The sequence below is a fragment of the Nycticebus coucang genome, chromosome 6, assembly GCF_027406575.1.
Source record: "Nycticebus coucang isolate mNycCou1 chromosome 6, mNycCou1.pri, whole genome shotgun sequence".
NCBI lineage: Eukaryota > Metazoa > Chordata > Mammalia > Primates > Lorisidae > Nycticebus > Nycticebus coucang.
The window spans coordinates 35,080,709-35,104,467 of record NC_069785.1 but is presented as its reverse complement, the minus strand read 5'-3'; the positions used below and the strand labels follow the sequence as shown (position 1 = coordinate 35,104,467).

The 23,759-nt window shown below is 42.0% G+C and overlaps 1 protein-coding gene and 1 pseudogene across 1 annotated transcript in view; both read right to left on the bottom strand.

Moving 5' to 3' along the window:
• The window catches only part of AVEN (apoptosis and caspase activation inhibitor), a 147,965-nt gene extending 126,619 nt beyond the window's left edge, over positions 1–21,346 (bottom strand). Inside the window, exon 1 of the mRNA XM_053594082.1 lies at positions 20,957–21,346. Coding sequence (XP_053450057.1) covers positions 20,957–21,187 — 231 coding nt within the window. The 5' untranslated portion in view covers positions 21,188–21,346. The remainder of the gene's footprint in view (positions 1–20,956) is intronic.
• On the bottom strand, positions 2,668–3,644 carry LOC128587743 (HORMA domain-containing protein 2-like; annotated as a pseudogene).
• Positions 21,347–23,759: the final 2,413 nt, after the last annotated feature.

The following is a 23,759-nucleotide window of genomic DNA, read 5'->3' as shown; positions in this document are numbered from 1 at the left end:
ATCATTATCATTGTTTAAGTTTCATAAATTCCCATGACCTTGTATAATCAACATGGACTCAGTATACTAAGGACTTGACCAGTGCCTCCATCTCTATTACAAATTTTAAAAATAAAAATAGGCCAGGCCCGTTGTCTCACGCCTATAAATCCTAGAACTCTGAAGGCTGAAACAGGTGGATTACTTGAGCTCAGGAGCTCCAGACCAGCCTGAGCAAGATCAAGACCCCATCTCTAAAAATAGCCGGGTGATGAGGCAGGCACCTATAGTTCCAGCTACTTGGGAGGCTGAGGCAAGAGGATTGCTCAAGCCCAAGAGTTGGAGGTTGCTGTGAGCTATGATGATACCACGGCACTCTAGGGCCACAGAGTGAGATTCTTTCTCAAAGAAAAAAAAAAAAGGTAAAAATAGGGCCAGGCATGGTGGCTCATGTCTGTAATCCTTGCACTCTGGGAGGCTGAGGCAGGTGGATTACCTGAGTTCACAGGTTAGAGACCAGCCTGCACCAGAGGAAGACCTTTTCTCTAGAAAATAGCCAGGTGTTATGGCAGGCTCCTGTAGTCCCAGCTACTCGGGAGGCTGAGACAAGAGAATAACTTAGGCCCAAGAGTTTGCGGTTGCTGTGAGCTGTGACACCCCAGCACTCTACCAAGGGTGACAATGTGAGACTCTGTCTCCAAAAAAAAAAAAAAAGTAAAAATAAAAAAGTCATCTCATTTCATCCCTTAAATACCAGTCTTAGTGGCACTTACCTTTACATCTGTCTGTCCTGCAGTATGGTTAGCCTTTTGACTGCAAACAACACCTATAGGCACTCAAACAAGATGTTCACTTGGTGGAAAAAGAAAAACATGTTTGAAGATTCTGGGAAAATGATTAGCAGTAGTAGCACTGTTTTTTTAAATCTTTCCAAATAGCAGTCTTCCCCATAAAAAACATACACAGAGTAACTAGAATACCGTAGTGCCAGAGGTTGAAGCCGGAGACCAGATTGGAAGAGACCCATGAAAAACTGACAGGCCTTAAATTCGGCTCCTAGAGACCAGCAAGCTAGCATAAGAAGTCTGCACAGGCGAAAAGCCTTATATAGCCACCAGGACAACCATGGCTCTGACTCAAGTACTAATTATATGAAAATGACATCAAATCACATAATCATGGCTGTTTAACTGGGCACCTGCCAGAGCCTAACCAATTTATCTTCCCCACAAATATCAAGATCAAATATCCATGGAAAACATCCACAAAACCTAGAGGACAAAGTAGCTCCACAAAGTCCCAAATGGGAGTGTGTAGGAACAAATCACCAATAGTCTTAAGACCTGCAAGGTGGGTGGGTACCTGCACCTGCAAGAGGAAGCAGAAGGGGACATCTGACAGACTAGAACATCCCAAATAAACAGGGCCCATGGGAAAGTACCACAGGCCAGTCGACCGGAGGAGGGCAGCTAAACAGAGATGAGGCTCAGAGGAGATGTTCGGGCCAGGCTTATTGAAAAGGGAGGGTGACCCGCCTGAGCAATGCAAAGATGGCACTCTGGGGGGTGGCACAGTTAGAGACCCCTTTGATAGGGGCCCAGAGGGGTGGGCACATTCCACAGGTTGCCTGTCAGGTTAGGGTCTTTCTGTGGGATCTCCTTGGAGGTGAGGCTAGCCAGATCCTTTACGTCTTTGTCTTAGGAGGAGACAAGGAGGAGGGAGAGGGGGAAAGAGTTTGAGTGGGGCTGTGTTAGGTCCCCCAACAAATACGTTCAGACAGTCCAGTCTCTGGGGAGTACAAGGTGTTCACAGCCAAGTCAGAAGGGGCCGTGAATGTGGGCTCTGTAATCTCTCATAACTAACCAGCCAAAACTCCTTTGCCAGACCAAACCCCAGTCTAAAGAGAAATGATAGCAGTAGTAGTAGTAGTCAGAAATGATAGCAGTAGTAGTCACAGTTCAAGAATTAGAATCCAAATTAAGCAGAACAGGAATGAAAAAGACAAAGGAAAGGAAGGGCCAGAGTCCAGACATGAGGTACCAGGTTTCATACACTTGGAGACAACAGAAGAGGGCGCTCTGGAGCCATGAAGTCTGCAAAGCCATCCTTAACAGCATCTCTCCCTTCTAAAAGTTGGGAAAGTTGGCTTGGCACCTATGGCTCAAGCGGCTAAGGCGCCAGGCACATACACCTGAGCTGGCAGGCTCCAATCCAGCCTGGGCCCGCCAAACAACAACGACGGCTGCAACCCAAAAATAGCCGGGTATTGTGGCGGGCACCTGTAGTCCCAGCTACTTGGGAGGCAGGGGCACAAGAATGGCTTGAGCCCAGGAGTTGGAGGTTGCTGTGAGCTGTGATGCCACAGCACTCTACCCAGGGCGACAGCTTGAGGCTCTGTCTCAAACAAACAAAAAAAAAGTTGGGAAAGTTGATTTTACCCAAACATGAGCAACAACAAAGGATCAAAGTCAAATCCCATGTGAAGATGTCATTATAAGGAAAAAGATATGAGCATGTTTATAATAAATTCCACAAAGCATCCAAAATGTTTAATTACAATACAATTCCACTTTTTAACCACCTAATTAGAAATTCCACCCTCAATCTTTTTTTTTTTTTAATTTATGGGAACCTTTAATAAAAGAAATATCCTGGAAAATCTTTTTTTCCCTCCTCGTCCTGGCCAATTTCATCTAGTAAACTATATTTCATTCTTGAAGACTATACATTTCTATATTAAAAACTTCTATACATCAGGGACTGGATTGTTTCAGTTTTTGTATCTGGCACCTTTCATGTGAGATGACCCGTACAGGTACTGAAACACGCCAACAGTGTTTAAACAAAGCAATGGAGAATCACTAAAGCTTTGCCTTACATGACTGCTGCATTCCTCTTCTTCTTCATCACAGTCTAGACCCTGATAGGCAATCTCAGTAGTGCTATTCTCCTGAAAGAGGTTGTTCTCCAAAGCAGATACTCTGGAAGCCTCAGTTGTGACTCTTACTTTCAGGCTATGAAAGCCAGTGGAGACCAAACCCACTTGCAGGTTGATAGGCTCCCCATCAAACAGCAGGAAGTGTGAATTTACCCCTTCTTTGAACCCAGGGGGTTGGTAATCATTTGGTGTCACTGCATTATAGTAGTGGTAAGTACAACATCATTGGGAAGAGGTCCAAGGTTCTGCACCAGCGTATACAACTTACGGATCAGTAGAACACTGGCTTTCTTAATATCTTCACTGTTTGTCCCACTTTCAAAGCTTGTGGTGCTGCTGTCAAAATCCATGATGGCTCCTTCTTCTATGTATTTGAATTTGAACTGGTATAGCTCAGTCACTTTCTCAGGTTCCTTGGGATTTGTGTAAAGTATAAGTACTGTCATGTGTAGGTATCTCTTTTCCAAAGCATCAAAACAACCCTGAATCCATTTGATGATATGCAGTGAATCAGGATATTTTTTGTCTTCTCAGAGGATTTTTAAGCTGAGGTCACCCAAATGGCGCTCTCCGTAAGAACTCTCTGGGAACAGTCCCCTTCTAAATATGTTATACATGAGATAGACGTAGCAAAAATTTTCTTCACCATTATCAATGACTCATGCTTGTTAGTGATTTGAGATGCCTTTTGTACTGTGAATGAGTGAGAGAGCTGGGCAGTGGCCATTGTAGAAATGTATCGGGATTCTTTCAACAATTCTTTTTTTGTTTTTTTTTGTTTTTTTTGTAGAGACAGAGTCTCACTTTATGGCCCTCGGTAGAGTGCCATGGCATCACACAGCTCACAGCAACCTCCAACTCCTGGGCTCAAGCAATTCTCTTGCCTCAGCCTCCTGAGTAGCTGGGACTACAGGCGTCCGCCACAACGCCCGGCTATTTTTTGGTTGCAGTTCAGCCGGGGCCGGGTTTAAACCCGCCACCCTCGGTATATGGGGCCAGCGCCTTAACGACTTGAGCCACAGGCGCCACCCTCTTTCAACAATTCTAACCTCAGGTCACCGAGGCTCACCTCCCCTCCACCCTCAATCTTTAGAGGCTAAGAATAAGGCCAGACTCAGTGGTTCACACTTGTAATACTAGCACTCTGGGAGGCGGTGAGGGTAGATTGCTTGAGCGTACCAGTTCAAGACCAGCTTGAACAAGAGTGAGACCCCAACTCTAAAAATTGCCGGGAGTTGTGGTGGTCACCTGTAATCCCAGCTACTTGAGAAGCTGAGGCAAGAGAATCACTTCAGCCCAGGAGTTTGAGGTTGCTGTGAGCTATGATGCCACAGCACTCTACCGAGGGTGACAAAGTGAGACTCTGTCTCAAAAAAAAAGAAAAAAAGGCTAAGAATAAAATATAACAGCTGTCAACTCTCAATCTTGCTCAGAAACATCATAAAGAAAAAAAAGTAGATGGAGAGAATCTGAGAACAGAGAAAAAGATAAACCAATCCACAAAGCTAAGGTTCATGACCTTTCTTACAGGAATATTCACTTCAGCCCTTCCCCAAGTCCTTGTTATCTCTCACAGGTGTTGTTTCCAAGGAAAAAATTGATAAAAATGAGGGGATGAAAAAAGTAATTACCATTTGTTAGTAGAATCAAGAATCAGAGACAGCAAAACTGTTCTCTCCACTCCCAACTCCTCAGATTTCCTTCCAACAGTACACCCCCAGAGCTGAACAGTAACCATTATGTGGACATAAAACCGGGAAGAAATTTCTTAGTTCTTCACCAGAATGAAGTGCACAGTACTGTCACATCAACAGAATGCCGCAGACCTTGACAAACTGATGTAGTAAACTCACCATCATGAAAGTCACTGAGTTGGACCTGGATAGGTATCTATCTCACAAGGTCAGTCACCTTCCAGTTACCCAACTGTCTGCGTGTGGGCACATGTCTCTCTGCTCTTAAAAGTTTCCCCCTTTCCTTCACACCATCCTTCAGTCAAAAGTATCTCAGCAATATCTTCTGGACCACAAAACATAACCTGAATCTTTAACAAAAGATTCTAATAGGAATTTTTGATCCAGTCAATAAACTTCTCTCCATCAAACGGGAAACCCACTCTTAGCTAAACCCCAGTGTCTCTGCATGCACACACACTGCTGGTCGGGTAACAAGGAAGAAACAATGTAATATTCAGAGAATTCCCTCCTCTGTGAGTGGTTCCATTTGAAAACAACATAGTTGCTTCGTCAAAGACAAAAAGTTTTGGGCAGCACCTGTGGCTCAAAGGAGTAGAGCACTGGCCCCATATGCCAGAGGTGGTGGGTTCAAACCCAAACCCGGCCAAAAACTGCAAAAAAAATGACAAAAAGTTTCTTTACATTCATAATTCTAAATCACTACTTTCTAAACAATCTCTTAGGCTTATCAAGATAATACATAATACCACTTGCCAAAGTCTTCTCACCTACAGTGAACCTACCCGCCCCATCCCAAATCCATCTACTCAGCTCACTTGTTGACAATTTGTCAAAAAGCGTAGAACTTAGTATTGAACTCTCCTACAAAATGAAATAAAGCAACAAAACCACTACGGTGTGCCATTTTAAACAGCATGGAAAGCCCATCCTTATTGTAATAAAATGAAGCGGTTGCCCAAAGAAGTTCCTTTTCATCAGCTATTTTGAAACATCTATAACGTAAGATTTTTCACGTAATGTCCCTTTGACCACGTAGCTATCAATTCTAGTAAGTGTTGCCAATTAGCAAGATAAGTGATTTCAGTAAGCCTTAGGTTCTAGAACAATTTAAAACTCCATTACCTGGCTACTACCGTCAGGCATCACATACATTTCAGTCAACAACAAACTGCACATACCAATGGTGGCTCACGCCAATAACCCTAGCACTCTGGGAGGCCAAGCAGGGTGGATCACTTGAGCCCAGGATTTCAAGACCAGCCTGAGCAGGAGTGACACCCTGTCTCTAAAAATAGCCAGGCATGGGCGCCTGTGGCTCAAAGGAGTAGGGCACCAGCCCCATATAACAGAGGTGGCGGGTTCAAACCCAGTCCCAGCCAAAAACTGGAGAAAAAAAAAAAAATAGCCAGGCATTGTGGCAGGTGCCTGTAGTCCCAGCTACTCCGGAGGCTGAGGCAAGAGGATCACTTGAGGCCAAGAGTCTGAGGTTGCTGTGAGGTATGAGGCTATGGCACTCTACTGGGGGCAAGAAAATGAGGCTCTGTCTCAAAAAATAATAAAAATTAAAATAATAAAAAAACAAAGAGTTTAAGTAAAAAAGTTACAGTAAGATAAGGTTAATTTATTAACAAAAAAGATAACAATTTTTAATAAATTGAGTGTGGCCCAAGACTTTATTATGTATACAGGTTTATAAAGTCTCCAGCAGTACACAGTAATGTCCTAGGGCTTCACATTCACTCCCCACTCACTCCCTGACTCACCAGAGCCACTTTCAGTCTTCAACACTCCATTCATGATAAATGCACTATAAAGGTGCACCATTTTTTATATTTTTACCAAATTTTTACTGTACCTTTTGTAAGTTTAGATACCTAAATACTTGCCATTGTGTTATAATTGCCTACAGTATTCAGTACAGTAACATGTCCCGCAGGTTTGTAGCCCAGGAGAAACAGACTACATACGGTGTAGGCTGTACCATCTAGGTTTGTGTAAGGACACTCTGTGGTGTTCACACAATGACAAAATCACCTCGCAATGCATTTCTCAGAACTTATCCCAGTTGTTAAGTCATGGGTGGCTATATTTACCTTAGCAAAACCTACAACAGAAGAGTTGCAAACTCTAACACAGTTCTTTTGTATGTAATTGCACTTTATTTAATGCACACAATCAGTCTAACGGGTTTAAATGCCTTTTCCATGCCTCAAAATAGAGGTGTAAGTATTAAATAATGTTTCTGCTTTTAGAATACACCTTCCTATTGGCGCCTTCGCAAGTTTGCACCACAAAATAAATCCAAGAAGGCAAGTTGGAAATTTGGTTCGAACAATACAATGCTTTTTCTTGAAGCATCCTTGGTTTAATCCCCTAAGCTTTAGAGAAGAGATAAGGTTCAGAGAAGGACTTGCCCAAGGTCTTAACAGCAGAGACAGAACGGAAATATTCTAAAATGCAATCCAGTGCTTTTGCAAATAGTATGTCTCATCACTGAGCAAAACTTTAGTAAAACAAAATCATTCTCCAATTAAAACCTCTTAAGTTTCTAAAATGTTTGTCAAGGTTCTGCTCAAAATTCATGACCACCAATGGAGGAAAATGAGACTGTTCAACTGGCCAAACGGAGGTAGCTCGCCAGAGACTGATGATTCAAGAATCAATCATCTTCTAACGTCTGAATTACATTTCCTACAATAACACCACCTTAAATCTTTTTGAAACTCATTCTCATTAAATTATCTTACTTAATTTCAACAAAGCCCTGGAGGATAGACAGGCCCTTACTTATTCTTACACATAATCGATTATATGTACACAGATAAAAAAGTTGAAACAGATCACGTACCCACTCCAAAAACTTACCAAGCACAAAACTGAACAAATCCCTGACCCAAAATCTTACTGAAACCTATTCAGAATAATCATTGAAAACAGCAAGGCTTATAGTATGGGGAAACAGTTTGACAGTAAGAAGTCGCTTACAGTTAAAAGCAATAAATACAACCAGACTGGGGAGAAAGAGGCACACAGTCAATGATGGTAAAGAAAAATATGTAATTAACCAGAGACGCTGAGGAGCATTTGCAAAAAATGTTGAAAACGTCTGAGAGAAAACTAAAAAAAATGTGAGCTGATCTACTGGGACCTGATCAAACTAAAAAGCTTCTGTACCGCCAAGAACACAATAAGTAAAGCAAGCAGACAGCCCTCAGAATGGGAGAAGATATTTGCAGGTTATGTCTCCGACAAAGGTTTAATAATCAGAATCCACAGAGAACTCAAACGTATTAGCAAGAAAAGAACAAGTGATCCCATCACAGGCTGGGCAAGGGACTTGAAGAGAAACTTCTCTGAAGAAGACAGGTGCAAGGCCCACAGACATATGAAAAAATGCTCATCATCCTTAATCATCAGAGAAATGCAAATCAAAACTACTTTGAGATATCACCTAACCCCAGTAAGATTAGCCCATATCACAAAATCCCAAGACCAGAGATGTTGGTGTGGATGTGGAGAAAAGGGAACACTTCTACACTGCTGGTGGGAATGCAAATTAATACATTCCTTTTGGAAAGATGTTTGGAGAACACTTAGAGATCTAAAAATAGACCTGCCATTCGATCCTACAATCCCTCTACTAGGTATATACCCAGAAGACCAAAAATCACATTATAACAAAGATATTTGTACCAGAATGTTTATTGCAGCCCAATTCATAATTGCTAAGTCATGGAAAAAGCCCAAGTGCCCAATAATCCATGAATGGATTAATAAATTGTGGTATATGTACACCATGGAATATTATGCAGCCTTAAAGAAAGATGGAAACTTCACCTCTTTCATGTTTACATGGATGGAGCTGGAACATATTCTTCTTAGTAAAGTATCTCAAGAATGGAAGAAAAAGTATCCAACGTACTCAGCCCTACTATGAAACTGATTTATGGCTTTCATATGAAAGCTATAACCCAGTTATAACCTAAGAATATGGGGAAAGGGAAAAGGGAGGGGAAAGGAGGGGGGAGGATGGGCAGAGGGAGGGTGATTGGTGGGATTACACCTGCGGTGCATCTTACAAGGGTACATGTGAAACTTACTAAATGTAGAATATAAATGTCTTACACAATAACTAAGAAAATGCCAGGAAGGCTATGTGACGAAAATATGTCAAATGGTATATAAAACCAGTGTATGGTGCCCCGTGATCGCATTAATGTACACAGCTATGATTTAATAATAAATAAATTTTTTTTTAAAAAGTGAGCTAGTGACAAATTGGTAAAATGTGGAAAGAAAATAATACAAAGCAGGTATGATCTAAGCCTTACTCTACCTATCCTTACTGAAAGGCTTACCACCACCATCTGGGAGAACACTCCCCCTTCTGATACCACCTCCCCACCCTGAAATGGCCGGCAATTCTCACTGCACTTTCACCAGTTCTTGTTCTAGGTCACAGCTGTGCAGCTGGAAGTTTTGTGTTGCCTTCACAAAAGCTCCTCATTTCCCTCATATCACATATTTTCATACTTGACCAACTGGCAATCTTACTCTCCTTCTTACTGTGAAAAGCCATGTAAGTTTAACTCAGTAGATCAACTTGCATATGACATAAGATGTAACCTCCACATCACTTTCAGTTGTCTATCTTTTTAGATGAGAGCCAAACTCAAGCCCTAACCAGTGAACACTGTTTGATTTGCCATTTCACATTAATGGGCACATGAACCTACTGAAATTCTAACCCCCCACACCATTATTTTCCCTTTTCTTTCTTTTTTTTTTTTTTTTTTTTGACACAGGGACCTCTCTGTCACTTGGCTAGAGTGCAGTGGTTGCACTGCAACCTAAAATTCAAGCAATCCTCCAGGCTCAGGCTTCCAAGTAGCTAGGACCAAAGGCATGTACCACCACACGTGGCTAATTTTTCTATTGTTAGTAGAGATGGTGTTTTGCTCTTGCTCGGGCTAGTCTTGAACACCTGATCTCAAAGTACTTCCCACTAGACCTCCCAGAGTGGCTTACCAGTGTGAGCCACCACACCGGCCTCTCTTCCTTTTAGGTGCCTACTTTCTGCAGAGACAGCCTATATACACATACCACCAAATGATGAGGAATGAGCCGCTCAACCAATCATCTGAAAAGTCTTTCTTTGGGCATGTACTAATACTTTGTCTGATGCTTACGACCCACTGTCACGTAGGCTTCCACTTTCTCTAGGTTTCCAGCATTTGAAGCTCCTCTTTCTAATTTACCCTCCTGATGAAAAGTCTCTAAAATAATTCTGCTTCCTCTTTTGTGGGCTGGCTGAAGTTTTGGACATAAAAATCTTTCTCGTCAGAGCACTTACACACATTAACATGAAGAGTGGAGGAAGTGACCACTCACAGGGCTCTTATAAGAGGAAACCAATGACAACTATTGCAAAAATCATACGTGGAGGTTTCGAGTGCAAATATTTTGTAGATGGAATAAGGCGGCATTGTTTGCAATGAAGACAAGAGCATGCATTCTACTTGAAACCTACTGGTGCCCTCTGGGGCACTAGGCAGGGGCCGGGCTGGCACACCCTTCCTTTCTGGCTGAACCACCCTCTCCAGCTTCTCAGCCACCACATGAATGACATCACGACTACTTATTAGCAAAAACTCCTTCCTTCCCATCCTTTCTACTTTAACCAGAAGGGAGAAATAAGAAAAAGAAAACGCGCTGTGCAGAGGCAGAGCGATACAGGACAGAATGCTACTATTTTAGACTCTGCCTTTCCCTTCTGCAGCTCTTCTCAAGGGGTGACCTTTAGGAAGCTCTTCCAATGTTAGAGAGGAAAAAACTTTAATTAAAAGAAAGGGCAGCAAAGATGCCTAAGCAAGGAAGAAAGCTTCTACCTTGCATTAGAGAAAGGTGGATTTTCTCAAAGCTCCCAATCCTTAAAAACAAAATATAAATGCCAGGATCAGGATTACAGAGCAGAGCACACAAACTACAGGCCTTGAAGCCAGGCCAGGGGACACACAAGCCTGAACATCTGCACATTGGTAAAACTCCCCTGGAGTTAGCAGTACTGACATTACGTGTGCCTTGCTTTTTGCCTAAGTGTGAGATTATTTATCTCTGCTTCACAAAAATTTAAAGCAACATTTGATTCTACCTCCTCTGGATCCCCACCCAGCAGTCTCCAAATACTTGTGGGGAAGAAGTACCAGTCAAATTCTAGTATGGCTTTCCTCTGACAAGGAGGCCGGTGAATTTAAAATTATAATCTGCTAAACTCTCAAGAAGAATAAACCTGAAAAGGCTAAATCCTATCAGGACACAAGCTCTGGCTTTAGCAGAACAAAAATGTATCTTCCCCTACCTTGCTTATTAGCACAAAAAGGCTCCTCTGCCTCAAAACAGCACCCCCACTACTAGATGAGAGTGATTCGAAATTCAAACCTTTTCCCTGTAGGTATGACGATTTTGACAAAGATAAAAGAAAAGGAGATGTCTGGAGAAAGATGTAATAGTTCTGAATGGGCTATCTCCTAGACAATAAAGGAGAAAAGAAAAAGGCCCTGGGAAGCAGAGTCTGTCCCAAAGAAAATGTCACAATCAACAGCAAAATAAACCTTGTTTCCTTCTACACAATGCCTAAGACCCGTCATTATCCATAGCAACTGGGCATGAAAGGTCAAAGAAAAAAAAAGGGAGACTCCTATTATTACTTCTAATGGTCCTAAAAACCTAAAGTCACTCAAAAAGCAGTAAGACACTTTCGGAGGCCAAGGCGGGAGGGTTGCATAAGGCCAGGAGTTCAAAACCAGCCTGGGCAAGAGTGAGACCCCCTCTCTACAAAAAAAATAGAAAAAATTAGCCAGATGCCTATAGTCCTGGCTGCTCAGGAGGCAGAAGCAGAAGGATCACTTGAGCCCAGAAGTTTGAGGTTACAGTGACTTGTGATGATGCCCCTGTACTACTCTAGCCAGTGCAACAGACGGAGACCCTGTCTCAAAAAAAAAAAAAAAAAAAGGCAGTTAAGAGTCTACAAGAACATAGCCCTGATCCAGAATGACAAATTTTAAAAATTTGCACAACCCAGGAACTTAGCTGGAGCACACTTTAAAAAAGAAATCAGAGGCTGGGCACAGTGGCGCACTAGGCAACATAGCAAGAACTTTCCTCTATAAAAAACAATAATTTAAAAAAAACTAGCCAAACTGGTTGCATGCACCTGTAGTCCCAGCTACTCAGGAGGCTACGGCAGGAGGATCACTTGAGTCTGGAAGTCCAGGGTTCCAATGAGCTATGATCCAGCCACTGCACTCCAGCCTGAGTGACAGAGCAAGACCCTGTCTCAAAAGGAAAGAAAAAAGAAAAATAAGTACCTCTTTTAATTTGTTCTTTTAAAATAAATATGTATGTAAGAATGCACCAGCTTTAAAAGCAGGAGATACAGGTAGCTATGGCAACAAAAATGTCACTGTATGTGTAAACTGCAAATGTACACTGTATCTCCAATGCAGAAAATCAAGAGAGTAGACTAAATAAAAATCAATGTATCAGAAAAGGCTAACAACCTGAAAGAAAAGATTAAGTCCCACGGTTTGTTATTTACTACACAAAATTTACTTGGTAGATGAAAGCTTTACTTTGTAAGCTATCTATTTTCAGTAATAAGTGAAATTATACTAGCCATATGCAGTGGCTCACACTTGTAATCCTAGCACTCTGGGAGGTGGAGGTGGGTGGATTGCGCCTGAGCAAGAGACCCCATCTATAAAACCAGCCCAGCATTGTGGCAGGAGCCAGTAGTCCCAGCTACTCAGGAAGCTGGGACAAGATAATCACTTGTGCCCAAGAGTGTGAGGTTGCTGTGAGCTATTATGCCACAGCACTGTACAGGGAGTGACAAAGTGAGACTCTGTCTCCAAAAAAAAAAAAAAAAGTGAAATTATATTGAAATTTCACATATATGGTAGTACATACCAGAGCTGGAATTTGTACTACCAGACAGTTTCAGTATATTTTTCATCCAGAAATACCTATGTGAAGAACAAAATGTTAAACATCATATCAAGCTCACACATTTGGTAATTATCCTTGGCCAAGATAAACATGTTGGTGATCAGTCAGAGATAATGCCTCACACATCCAAAAGATTAAAAAGTCCACTATCAGGCTTGGCGCCCATAGCTCAGTGAGTAGGCTCCAGCCACATACACCGAGGCTGGCAGGTTCAAGGGTGGCCTGGGCCTGCTAAACAACAATGACCACTGCAACCAAAAAATAGCCAGGCGTTGTGGCGGGCGCCTGTTATCCCAGCTACTTGGGAGGCTAGGGCAAGAGAACCACTTAAGCCCAAGAGATTGAGGTTGCTGTGAGCTGTGATGCCACAGTACTTACTCTACCGAGGGCGACATAGTGAGACTCTGTCTCAACAACAAAAAAAAAGTCCACCATCGAAAGAGGATTTTGCTTTGCTTTTTTCTCTGATTCCCACTCTGTTTTTTTCTCTGTAAGAATGTACTATTCTAACAAAACAAGGGGAGAAGAAACACAAAAGAGAAGGAAGAGTGTGTATCATTTCTCAGTTTTTCCCAGTTTTGAAACGACATAAACAATTCAGGAAGCAAATTGAGTAATAAAGAATTACCATCTTGATCAAGATTTTATTGCTGCTGTTGTTTTAATCTACTCAGCTAAGGTTTGAACATACTCAGCTGTGTAAGCATTTCATGGCTGTACAATTTCTGAAGTATGAAATGAATGATACGCCCATTTGGAAAAATATTAGACCACTTACCCCACCTGCTGTTCACTGCGAACACTGCTTTGGCTGCTGGTTTCATTTCTGCTGCAAGAAGACACATGTCCTATGCAGCAGACGATGTCCAGGACTGGCCTACAATTTCCTTTTCATTATTATTTTGGAGCTAGAAAAAGGCCATGTGGTTAATATTAACCCTCTATATCCAGAATGTGTACCTACAAAGCACACCAGAACCTAACAATTAAAGAAAAAAAGCTTCAAGGATGAGTTCATTGATTATAACTTATAATAATGCCTTTTTTTTTTTTTGAGACAGAGTCTCAGTCCGTCACCTTGGGTAGAATGCCATTAAATCATAGCTCACAGCAACCTCAAACTCTTGGGCTCAAGAGAACCTCTTGCCTCAGTCTCCCCAGTAGCTGGGACTACAGGTGCCCACCACAATGTCTGGCTAATTTTTCTATTTTTTGTAGAGACAGGATCTCATTCTTACTCAGGCTGGTCTTGAATTCCTGAGCTCAAGCAATCCACCTGCCTTGGCCTCCCAGAGTGCTAGGTTTATAGGTGTGAGCCACCATGCCCAGCAATTATGCCATTTCTAAAACTGAATGGTCTGACTCTCAAAGGCTTTTCACATTTAAATACTTTATGAGAGAGGGAGAGGAAGAGAGAATAAGAATGAATTAATATTTGTTTGCTAAAAATATCCCAAATTTAGAAAGAAAAGAAAAAAGAAATTGAGAAGGGAAGGCAGATAGGATACAAAAGTTCCCAGTCTTTCAAATAGCACATGACACAGCAGCTTACAAACTCTGATGTTTAAGGAACGAGAATTTTGAGAATGGGAGTATGGCTTTTACAGTTTTGGCACCATATGGTGGCAAATTCACATCCATAGACTTTAGGATACTTGGCAGAAGCCTCCGTTTCTAAGTTACTTGGTAGAAACCTTAAATTCCCATCTTCACATTTTACTTCTCTACTATGTCTAAGGATAATAAGATACAGATTGAATAAACTAGAAAAGCTTAGGCCAACAGATCTAAACAATGAACTACAATGGATACGACTATATGAATTCAATATAGCCTAACCATTTTGTTATATGTAAAAAGAAAGGGCTGGTTGTGGTGGCTCATGCCTGTACTCAAGGCACTCTGGGAGGCCAAGGCAGAAAGATCCCTTAAGCTTAGATGCAGACCAGCCTGAGCAAAACAATGAGACAATGTCTCCACCAAAAAATAGAAAAATTATCCAGGTGTGGTGGTGGGCACCTGTAATCCCAGCTACTGGGGTGGTTGAGGAAGGAGAATTGCTTGAGTCCAGGGTTTTGAGGTTGCGGTTAGCTAGGCTGATGCCACAGCACTATAGCCTGTGTCAACAGAGTGAGTTTTTACCTCCAGAGAAGAAAAAAGAAGAAAAGAAAGATATATATGCTTGATAGAAAAGCATAAAAAGTAGTCCACAAATGTTCTAGGAGAGAAAAAAATTACATTTAGTTGTTTTAATTATTCATTAGCAAAAACTAAATCTTGTACTAGAAATCAGAAACCTCAAGTTCAAGTATCAATCCCACTACCAATTACTAGGCTGTATCGAAAAAAGGCCCAAATCCACCCAACTACTATTTCTTCATCTGAAAACTATATTTCACACCATTTTCCGCCTTCCCAAATAGGTACAGATAATCATTTAAATGTGAGGATTTCCTTTAGGGAATACTCTGAAGAAACAGCTGGTTTTAGTTAATTTCATTTTTTATTGTTTGTTTCTTTAATCATAAAAGTAATACATGCTTTGTGGCAACAAAATAAAAATACAAATAGTTCATAAAGATACAAAGGAAAAAAAGTTTCTTTACCTTCGAATCTTATTCCCCAAAGGTAGCTATTATTTTTGGTTACTCTACAGTCTTCCAAAAATGTTCTAAGCTTATGTATAAAAATGAAATAATACTATACTACCTTTTGTGAAGTAACTTTTTTTCCATGTACATCAAACATTTTTCCCTATCTGCCCCATTCTTTAACAGCTGCATGGTATTCTTCTACATAGGCATAACCATAATTTACTTAACTAGTCCTTCTTAAAAGAGATTTAGGGATTTGTTTCCTTACGCTAAATAATGTTACAAGGAACAATCCTGTACCATTTATTTGCTAATTTGTTCAGACATATCTATGATATAAACTGACAGATATAGAACTGCTGGGCCACAGGCTAGATTTTGATGTCAAATTGTATTATTCATGGATTTATCAACTCCCACCAAGGGAACAGAAGAGAATCTAAGTTCAGTTAATATTGAATATGATCCGCACTCTTTTTTTCTTAAAGAGATGACGTTTCTCTCTGTTGCCTGGGCAGGGGTGCAGTGGCACAATCACAGCACACAGCAGCCCTAAATTATTGGGCTCAAGTGATCCTCCCACCTCAGCCTCCCAAATAACTGGAAATGCAGGCTTGAGCCACTACACCCAGCTGGGTTTTTTTTTTTCCTGTATATACAGGTAGTTTCATTAGAAGCCTACCTCCAAAAAAACTGACATAGGTTTCTAAATATTTTAAGCAACTTAATTTATGTTTCCACCATTTCTTAGAAACAAAGAACCTACAATTTCTATTTGGCAAAAGAAACAAAATTAATAATAATGACAGGATCACTGAAGCACGAGAAATACCCTGTCCTAGGCTAGACCTGACCTAATTTTACAGCCATAAAGGAACACCACTGAAAAGCTGGTGTACTTTCATTCTTCTCTGCTAAGGTAAAAACAATATTTTTCTCTGATCCCATTATGCTATGCATAGAGTAAACACAGCACATTATAAATTCAATTTTAGCCATTTACAAACTAGGAAATAGTTAAGAAAAAAACAGAAAAAATAAACACCAAAATTTCTAACGGAATCTACATTTCAAATATGATTTTTTTAAATTACAGAATTATGGCCAGGCACGATGGATCATGCCTATAATCCTAGCATCCTAGCACTCTCGGAGGCCAAGGCAGGTGGATTACTTGAGCTCAAGACCAGCCTGAGCAAGAGCAAGACACCGTCTCTAAAAATAGCTGAGCATTGTGGTGGGACTTGCAGCTACTCAGAAGGCTGAGACAAGAGGTTGCTCAAACCCAAGAGTTTGAGGTAGCTGTGAGCTATGATGACACCACAGCACTCTACCCCAGGTGACGGAGTGAGACTCTGTCTCAAAAACAAATAAAATAAAAATATGGAATTATGTCATCAGATAACAAAAAAAGCATTTTTATGTAATAATTGACCAAAAAAAAATGGCAAAGGAAAAAGTGGCAAAGAATAGAAAATATGCCAAAATATGAATCGAGTTTTCATGATGCATAAAACAAATGAGTTTAAAGGTGATAAAAAAAATTCTAGAACAGTAAAAATGGATTCTACTGATACTATAATACTATAAACCTCTGGATACTATAATTTCTGTTTTATTCTCGCAGTTAAAAAAAATCAGTTGTTCATATTAAATGGGAAAACGTAATAGACTTAGAAGAAGGAAAATATGAAATCCAATGTAATTTTAAGCTCCTGTATAAATCTGGCCCTTGGGAGAGCAATAACTTTTTAGTTACTGAGCTTTCAACCACCAAAAAAGGGTACTTTAAATAGTGCAAGGAGGTCAAAAGAAACTTAAAGGCTTCCCCTCCCTGTGCTCCAAAACACACACTTACTCTAGTTTGCACTATTTACCTTTTAAATTATCTTCAAATGCTATCACTCATTTGACAAACATTGAATTCTTTCTGAAAATTAGTGCTGTATCATGTACAGGCTTTCGGGAGCTTAAAATTAATGAAGCAGGCAAAAAAGTAAATAATTAACTATAATAAGATGCAGAATGAAACAGAGTGCTATATTTACATAGCACAAAATTGCTAAATGAAGAAAATCAGGAACTTCGCAAAAAACGGTGGCTTTCAAGGTGAGCATGTGAAAATGAATTCAGATTTTGAAATATGAAAAGCATAGGGGGCAATGTAATTTCCTAGAGTTTTGGTTGCAAACTATAGAAACCAATTCTGGCTAATTTAGGCAGAGAAAAAGAATTTCTGAAAAGAATTTCAGGTAGCTTATAAAACTAGCAAGAAGTCTAGAGAACCAGGCTGAATAAGAACAAGCAAAAGCAGGCAGCTGAGAACAGCCACGGTAACATAAGGGGAATTGAGTCCAACAGGGCACCATGTTAACTGCCGCAGTGAATAATCTCTAAGTGTCACTGCATCTATATATCATTGCCTTAAAATTCAGAGCCTTGGCCAGGCACGGGTGGCTTACACCTGTAATCCCAGCACTGTGGGAGGCCGAAGTGGGTAGATTGTCTGAGCTCACGAGTCCCAGACCAGCCTGAGCCAGAGCGAGATCTCATCTCTAAAAAATAGCCAGGCTGGCTCAGCGCCCGTAGCTCAGTGGTTAGGATGCCAGTGACATACACCGGGCCGGCAGGTTTTAAACTGCCCCAGCCCAGGCCTGCTAAACAAGGACAACTACATCAAAAAAATAGCCAGGCATTGTGGTAGGCACCTATAGTCCCAGCTATTTGTGAGGTGGAGGCAAGAGAATCACTTAAGCCCAAGAATCTCAAACTCCTGATCTCAGCCTCTTATATTCATTTTAAAATTATACCAAATAAAAAATAAGATAGCTGTTTATAGCTACACTCCAGAAAGTAGAATCTGGAGGCATTTTTCCCCCGGCTTTGTAAACAGTATAAATCCCTTGCCTGAGTAGTAATTAATACTAGATGCCTTTAAAATTTTCATTTCATTCAGTAAAAAGGAACTTTCTGACCTTGTGTTCAAGTCTAGTGTGAACCTGGAAGAAGAAACAATGTCAAATCAAAGTTACTGGCAGGTGTGCAAGGCACTTGCTCTTCAGTTGTTTCTGAAAGGAGTCACCTGCATCCTGTCCACCAGCTAGAAATTGAGAGCCTGTTAAAGCTCAAACTCAAATGACAGCCTTTAGGCTGCCATTCTCCTTTTTTACAGAAAGCCTGACACAAGTTGGTTAGATCCTGAACGTGCTTAAGTATCTTGCCATGGGATATGAGAACAAGGCCTAAGGAAGGTCGATCAATCTTATTTAATCTTTAGACACCAAGAACAGTATTCTTAGCGAGATTAGCTATGAATAGTACTTCAAAATCCAGAAGTGGAAGAAACATCAAAGGTCACCAGCTCAAACCAAACTGAAGGAATAATCTGCCCAACATCCCTTCCTTCCTCTAGCTCTGGCACAAAACCCAATGAAGTAGTGGTAAGGGTAACTGAAGCTATCATTTATGCAGTGGCACTGTGCCAAGCCTTTACATAGACTCACACATTTAATCATTAATTGTGAAGTGAGAAAATCCTAAAATATAGTATAAGATAGAATTTTTAAGACCATCCCAAGAAGAGATAAAAGCCTGAAATAATAGAATGACAACATTAGCTTAAGTTTTTTTTAAAGTTTTGTATTATTCTCTAAATAATATGTAAATCATTTTAATTATTTAGTTCAACAGAGATGAAGACAGAAATACCTCCCTTCACTCAATTCAACAAGTTAAAGACACTTATTTGTAAAGACCTCTGCGCCAGACACCATAGTTAATACCAAAGTTACCATTAGTACAATTACTATTAAAGCATGACCCCTACAGCCAAGAACTGGCTATGTTGTTCTCAGTAAAGTATGGACTAATTTACAAAAACTTAAGAGATAATCAAATATAGTTGATTCGAGGGCAGCTTGGTATAAATTCCAGCTCTACTACTAGCTGTGAAACCTTAAGCAACTCGCTAAATTGTAAAAATTAAGATATATTAAAAATATATAAAATATATATTTTATATATAAAATACATTATATATTATAAACACAAATATAAGAGTTGTCATAATGACAAAATGTGATATACAGCAGCACTAAGTTGGTCTTAGCTTCTATCATTTCCTTCCTCAAACTCACAGATAAACTGACCCTAAAAATATCTATATTACCTCACTCAAGTTTTGCTTATCACCCACCTTAATCCTAACAAGGTTAAGTTTGTTACATTTCACTTTTATAATTTTTTTCCAACTCTGTATTGCTGTATACAACTACAAACTTTAGAAATATCCAGTATGCCTTTAAGATTTTGCAAACAGTTCAGTAATTGGAAATCTTCCCTCAAAGGAAAAAAAAAATTTTTGCTTTGTGTGCTTAAAGAAGTCATAATATAAAGACATTCTTGTTCTGTAATGTTAAATATAACACAATGGCTCATAAAAAGGCAGTAATCTAACTCCTTTACCTGAAGTATGAGTAGCGTGAGAGTTTGCCCATGTATATCTGCTTACATATCATCCCTTGCTCCAATCTGAGAAATTTCCTTCTATGAATATGTGAATAAGACCCATGATATAGCTACTGAAAGTCAGAAGTTCAGCTGGGCGCCCGTGGCTCAGTGAGTAGGGCACCAGCCACATACACCGAGGCTGGTGGGTTCGAGCCTGGCCTGGGCCTGCTAAACAACAATGACAACTGCAACCTACCCAGGGCAACACAGTGACACTCTATCTCAAAAAAAAAAAAAATTCAGATTCCGTCCCAAATAAAAAAATTAAGTCAGAACCTGACTGCTGGGACATTTGTAAGTTGAAAATTCAAAACCATGAAAAGCAGTATCTCCTTAATTTCTACACGTGAGTGCATAGAATAAAAGAGAGCTAAGGTATTAAAAAGAGAACTATGCTTCTGGCCCCGCCCCCAAATACTAGAGTCCAGTTCACAAGAGGGAGGAATTCTTTCATTTTAAATTTTTTCATTATGCGCCTCCTGTATGCCAAGTATTGCATAGGCCATGAACAAAACTGACCCAAAAAGCCCTTCCCTCCTGTAACAGGAAAGTGCCCCCATAGGGAAAGGCTGCCCAGGTCTTGGAACCTAGAGTCCAAGTCCCGGCTATGTCTCCTGCCCACAATGATTATTCGCGCAGACACGGTACCGGGAGCCTGACACACTGCCTCGGCCTCTAGGTTTTCTTGCTTGTTTTGACACAGAGTTTCACTCTGTCATCCTGGCACGGCAACCTCAAAGTCTTGGGCTCAAGCGATCCTCCTGCCTCAGCCTTCCAAGTGGCTGGGACTACAAGTGGCCGACACAACTCTCGGCTAGTTTTTCTATTTTCAGTAGAGACGGGGTCTCGCTTTGGCTCAGGCGGGTCTCAAACGCTTCAGCTCAGACAATCCACTCGCCTCGGCCTCCAGAGTTCTAGGATTACAGGCATGAGCCGCCTGGGTTCTTAATCTTTACAGTCCCTGACCCTTGGGGCAGGTGGGTAAGTCCCACCGACCCACCCTCTGGGCCAGCCTGGCTCTGAGGCCGCCGGGGGCGCCACGTGCGCGCCCGGCCACCTTCCGCCCGTCCCGCGCAGGCGCCGCCACCGCCCTTCTCGCGCGTGCCCCGCAGGCTCGCTCACGGCTCGCGGCTCGCGGCTCCTGGCTCTCGGTTCCTGGCGCGCGGCCCCACCCCCACCCCCCCTGCTGGGATTCCGCGGGGTCCCGACCCCCCACACCCGTCTCCTCTTACCGGCGCGCTGGCCCCGGCGCCTCGGCCTCCCCGGTCTCGGCGGCCACCTCGTGGGGCGCCTCCTCCTCGGCCGCCGCGGAAGCCCCGGCCGCGGCCCCTGCGGCCGCCTCCGTCCCCGCCACCGCCTCTCGCCACCGCCGCCCCGGCCCGCTCGCCGTGGCGATCTCCGCCGGGCCGTTCGCGACCGGGCCTCCGCCCGCGGCCTCCCCGAGCTACTCGCTCCGCCTGCATCTGGCCGCGGCCGGCGGTGCCGAGCGCGCGGGAGCCGGGCCGCTGCGGAGACGCCCTGGCCCCACCGGAAACAGGCCGCACGGAGGAGCCGCGAGCGAACCGCGTCGGTGGCAGCGAGGCGGGGGGTGCCGGGCCAGGATGGGAGCAGGGTCCACCAGGGAGGCTGGGAGGGTTCGGAGGGAAGGCTGGGCTGGTGAAGGATTTGCAGGGGGGGGTCTCAAGGCACCACAGATAGGTGGGGGTGGGGGTGGGGGTGACCGTGGTAAGAAAAGAGGCAAGTCACAAAGTCTGTTCGGTGTGAACTCATTTTTTGAAAAATAAAATATTGAAGGCTTATTTTTACATAAGGAAAGCTCTAAACAAATATATATCAAAATATTAGCAATGTTTAACTGCTGAGATTTCCAGTGAGTTAATTATTTTTAACTTTAAAATATTAAGGGGATACCAATGTTTTTGTTACATGACTTGAGCCTAAAATGTTCTGTTTTTGAGAATAAATGTGGAATCCTTTAAAAGTTACACTGAAGTCAGAGTTCAGGGGGAGGTATGGATGGAAAGGTGAGGAGGGTGTCTCAGGTGAGAGAGGGGGATGCAGCAACTGGGAGAAGAGAACATTGCAAAACCAGGAGATGCCTGGAAGGGACGGCCAGGGCCTCTGGAGAACATTTGTAGAAATGACCACTGTAGCTCACACTTTTTGAGCATATGAGTAATTCTTACTAACAGCCCTATGAGGTAGGTGTTATCAGATCAGTTAACAGCCTTAGAGAGGCTGATAGTGGTGGAACTGGCATTCTAAGTTAGGTAGTCTCCAGTCCATTTTTCTAACCAAGAGGGAGACAGTTGGTTACACAGAGGCGTGAAAACCATTTTTAACTTTGTACTACAGAAATCACAGGAAAATAAAGCAAGGGCTCAAACATCAGCCTAGCAAAAACAAGGTTTGCTTCCTCCCAGAACTTTCTAGTCCTTTTCTATAACTGTATATGGTTAACACTGTTCATTGCTTCTAATTGTCTACTCTGGATCAGGCACACTGTGATGTTCTGAAATTAAAAAAAAAAAAAAAAAAAGACGTCTTTGCCCTCAAGTAGCTCACTACCCACTAGAAACATAATGGTGTAAACAGGTGATTACAGTCCATTGTTGCTGAGTGCAGTGACAGGGTCAAGGTCAAGGCCCAAAGCAGAAAAGTTAAACTATGCTTAAGTGGGCTACTCAAGGCTTCATGAGAAATAGATCCCTGATCTAAAGCCCGATGGTTGAGCAGGAGCTTCCCTGGTTGATAAACGTAAGTAGGAGAGCTTTTGCAGGCAGAGGGAACCACTGAAGGATTGATAACTGGAGAGAAACACAATCTTAAAAATGACAACTTGTAGAGCACTCACTACACATCACACATTAACCTAAGTACTTCCCACACATTTCCTTTGAACCTTAGCAGTTATGTAAGGTAAGCTAGTCTTATACCCATTTTACAGATAAAGGTTCTAAAACATGTTAAATAACTTCCAAGATCACATAGCTATTAAGTAATAGAATGCTTTGAACCCGGGGTGATCTGGCTTCAAGGTCTACAGTGGTTGAGTGTGTAGACCATACTCAGAAACCACGATACTCAGAAAACCATGTTGTGGAAGAGAATTCTAGGCAGAGCTATTATAAAATCCACGGAATAGTCCAGGCCACAAGTAATGACAGCCTAAACTGAAAGCCAAGGAAACATACTAGGACAGGCAGAAGATGGGAGAATTAGGATTTCCTAATTCAATTGAAAATGGAAAGATCAGGAGTGATGCCAAAGTTTCTTGCTTAAGTGACCAAGTAATTATGCCACTGAGAAGGAATATAGGGCTAGAGAAGGGAGCTGTGTCAGGGTAGGTTGTCAGGATAATAGTATGTAACATTCTATATATTTTTGTTACTTCATTGCCCTAAGAGTTAATATTTTTGTCAGTAGATGTATTATTTCTCACACAGTACGGCTACTTTCTCTTTGATCTCTATTCTCCAGGCTTTCCCTTTTTTAGTCTGCATCCTTTTCTCCCTCCCCTATTTTTTTTCCTCCACTTATGAAATTAGCACTTCAATGGCACTCAGGATTAAGGTATTTATCCCTATCAGATAGGGATAATAGCTCTCAGATTTAATAGTCCCACCCTAGGGAAACACCAAGTCACAGGAACATGAGACTAGTAATTAAGAATTGCATCACACGGGCGGCGCCTGTGGCTCAGTGAGTAGGGCGCCGGCCCCATATGCCGAGGGTGGCGGGTTCAAACCCGGCCCCGGCCAAACTGCAACAAAAAAATAGCCGGGCGTTGTGGCGGGCGCCTGTAGTCCCAGCTACTCGGGAGGCTGAGGCAAGAGAATCGCGTAAGCCTGAGAGTTAGAGGTTGCTGTGAGCCGTGTGACACCACGGCACTCTACCGGAGGGCGGTACAGTGAGACTCTGTCTCTACAAAAAAAATAAAAAAAAAAAAAGAATTGTATCACACTTTATGGGGGCAAGACATGATTGCAAGAGGGACTTCACCTAACAATTGCAATCAGTGTAACCTGGCTTATT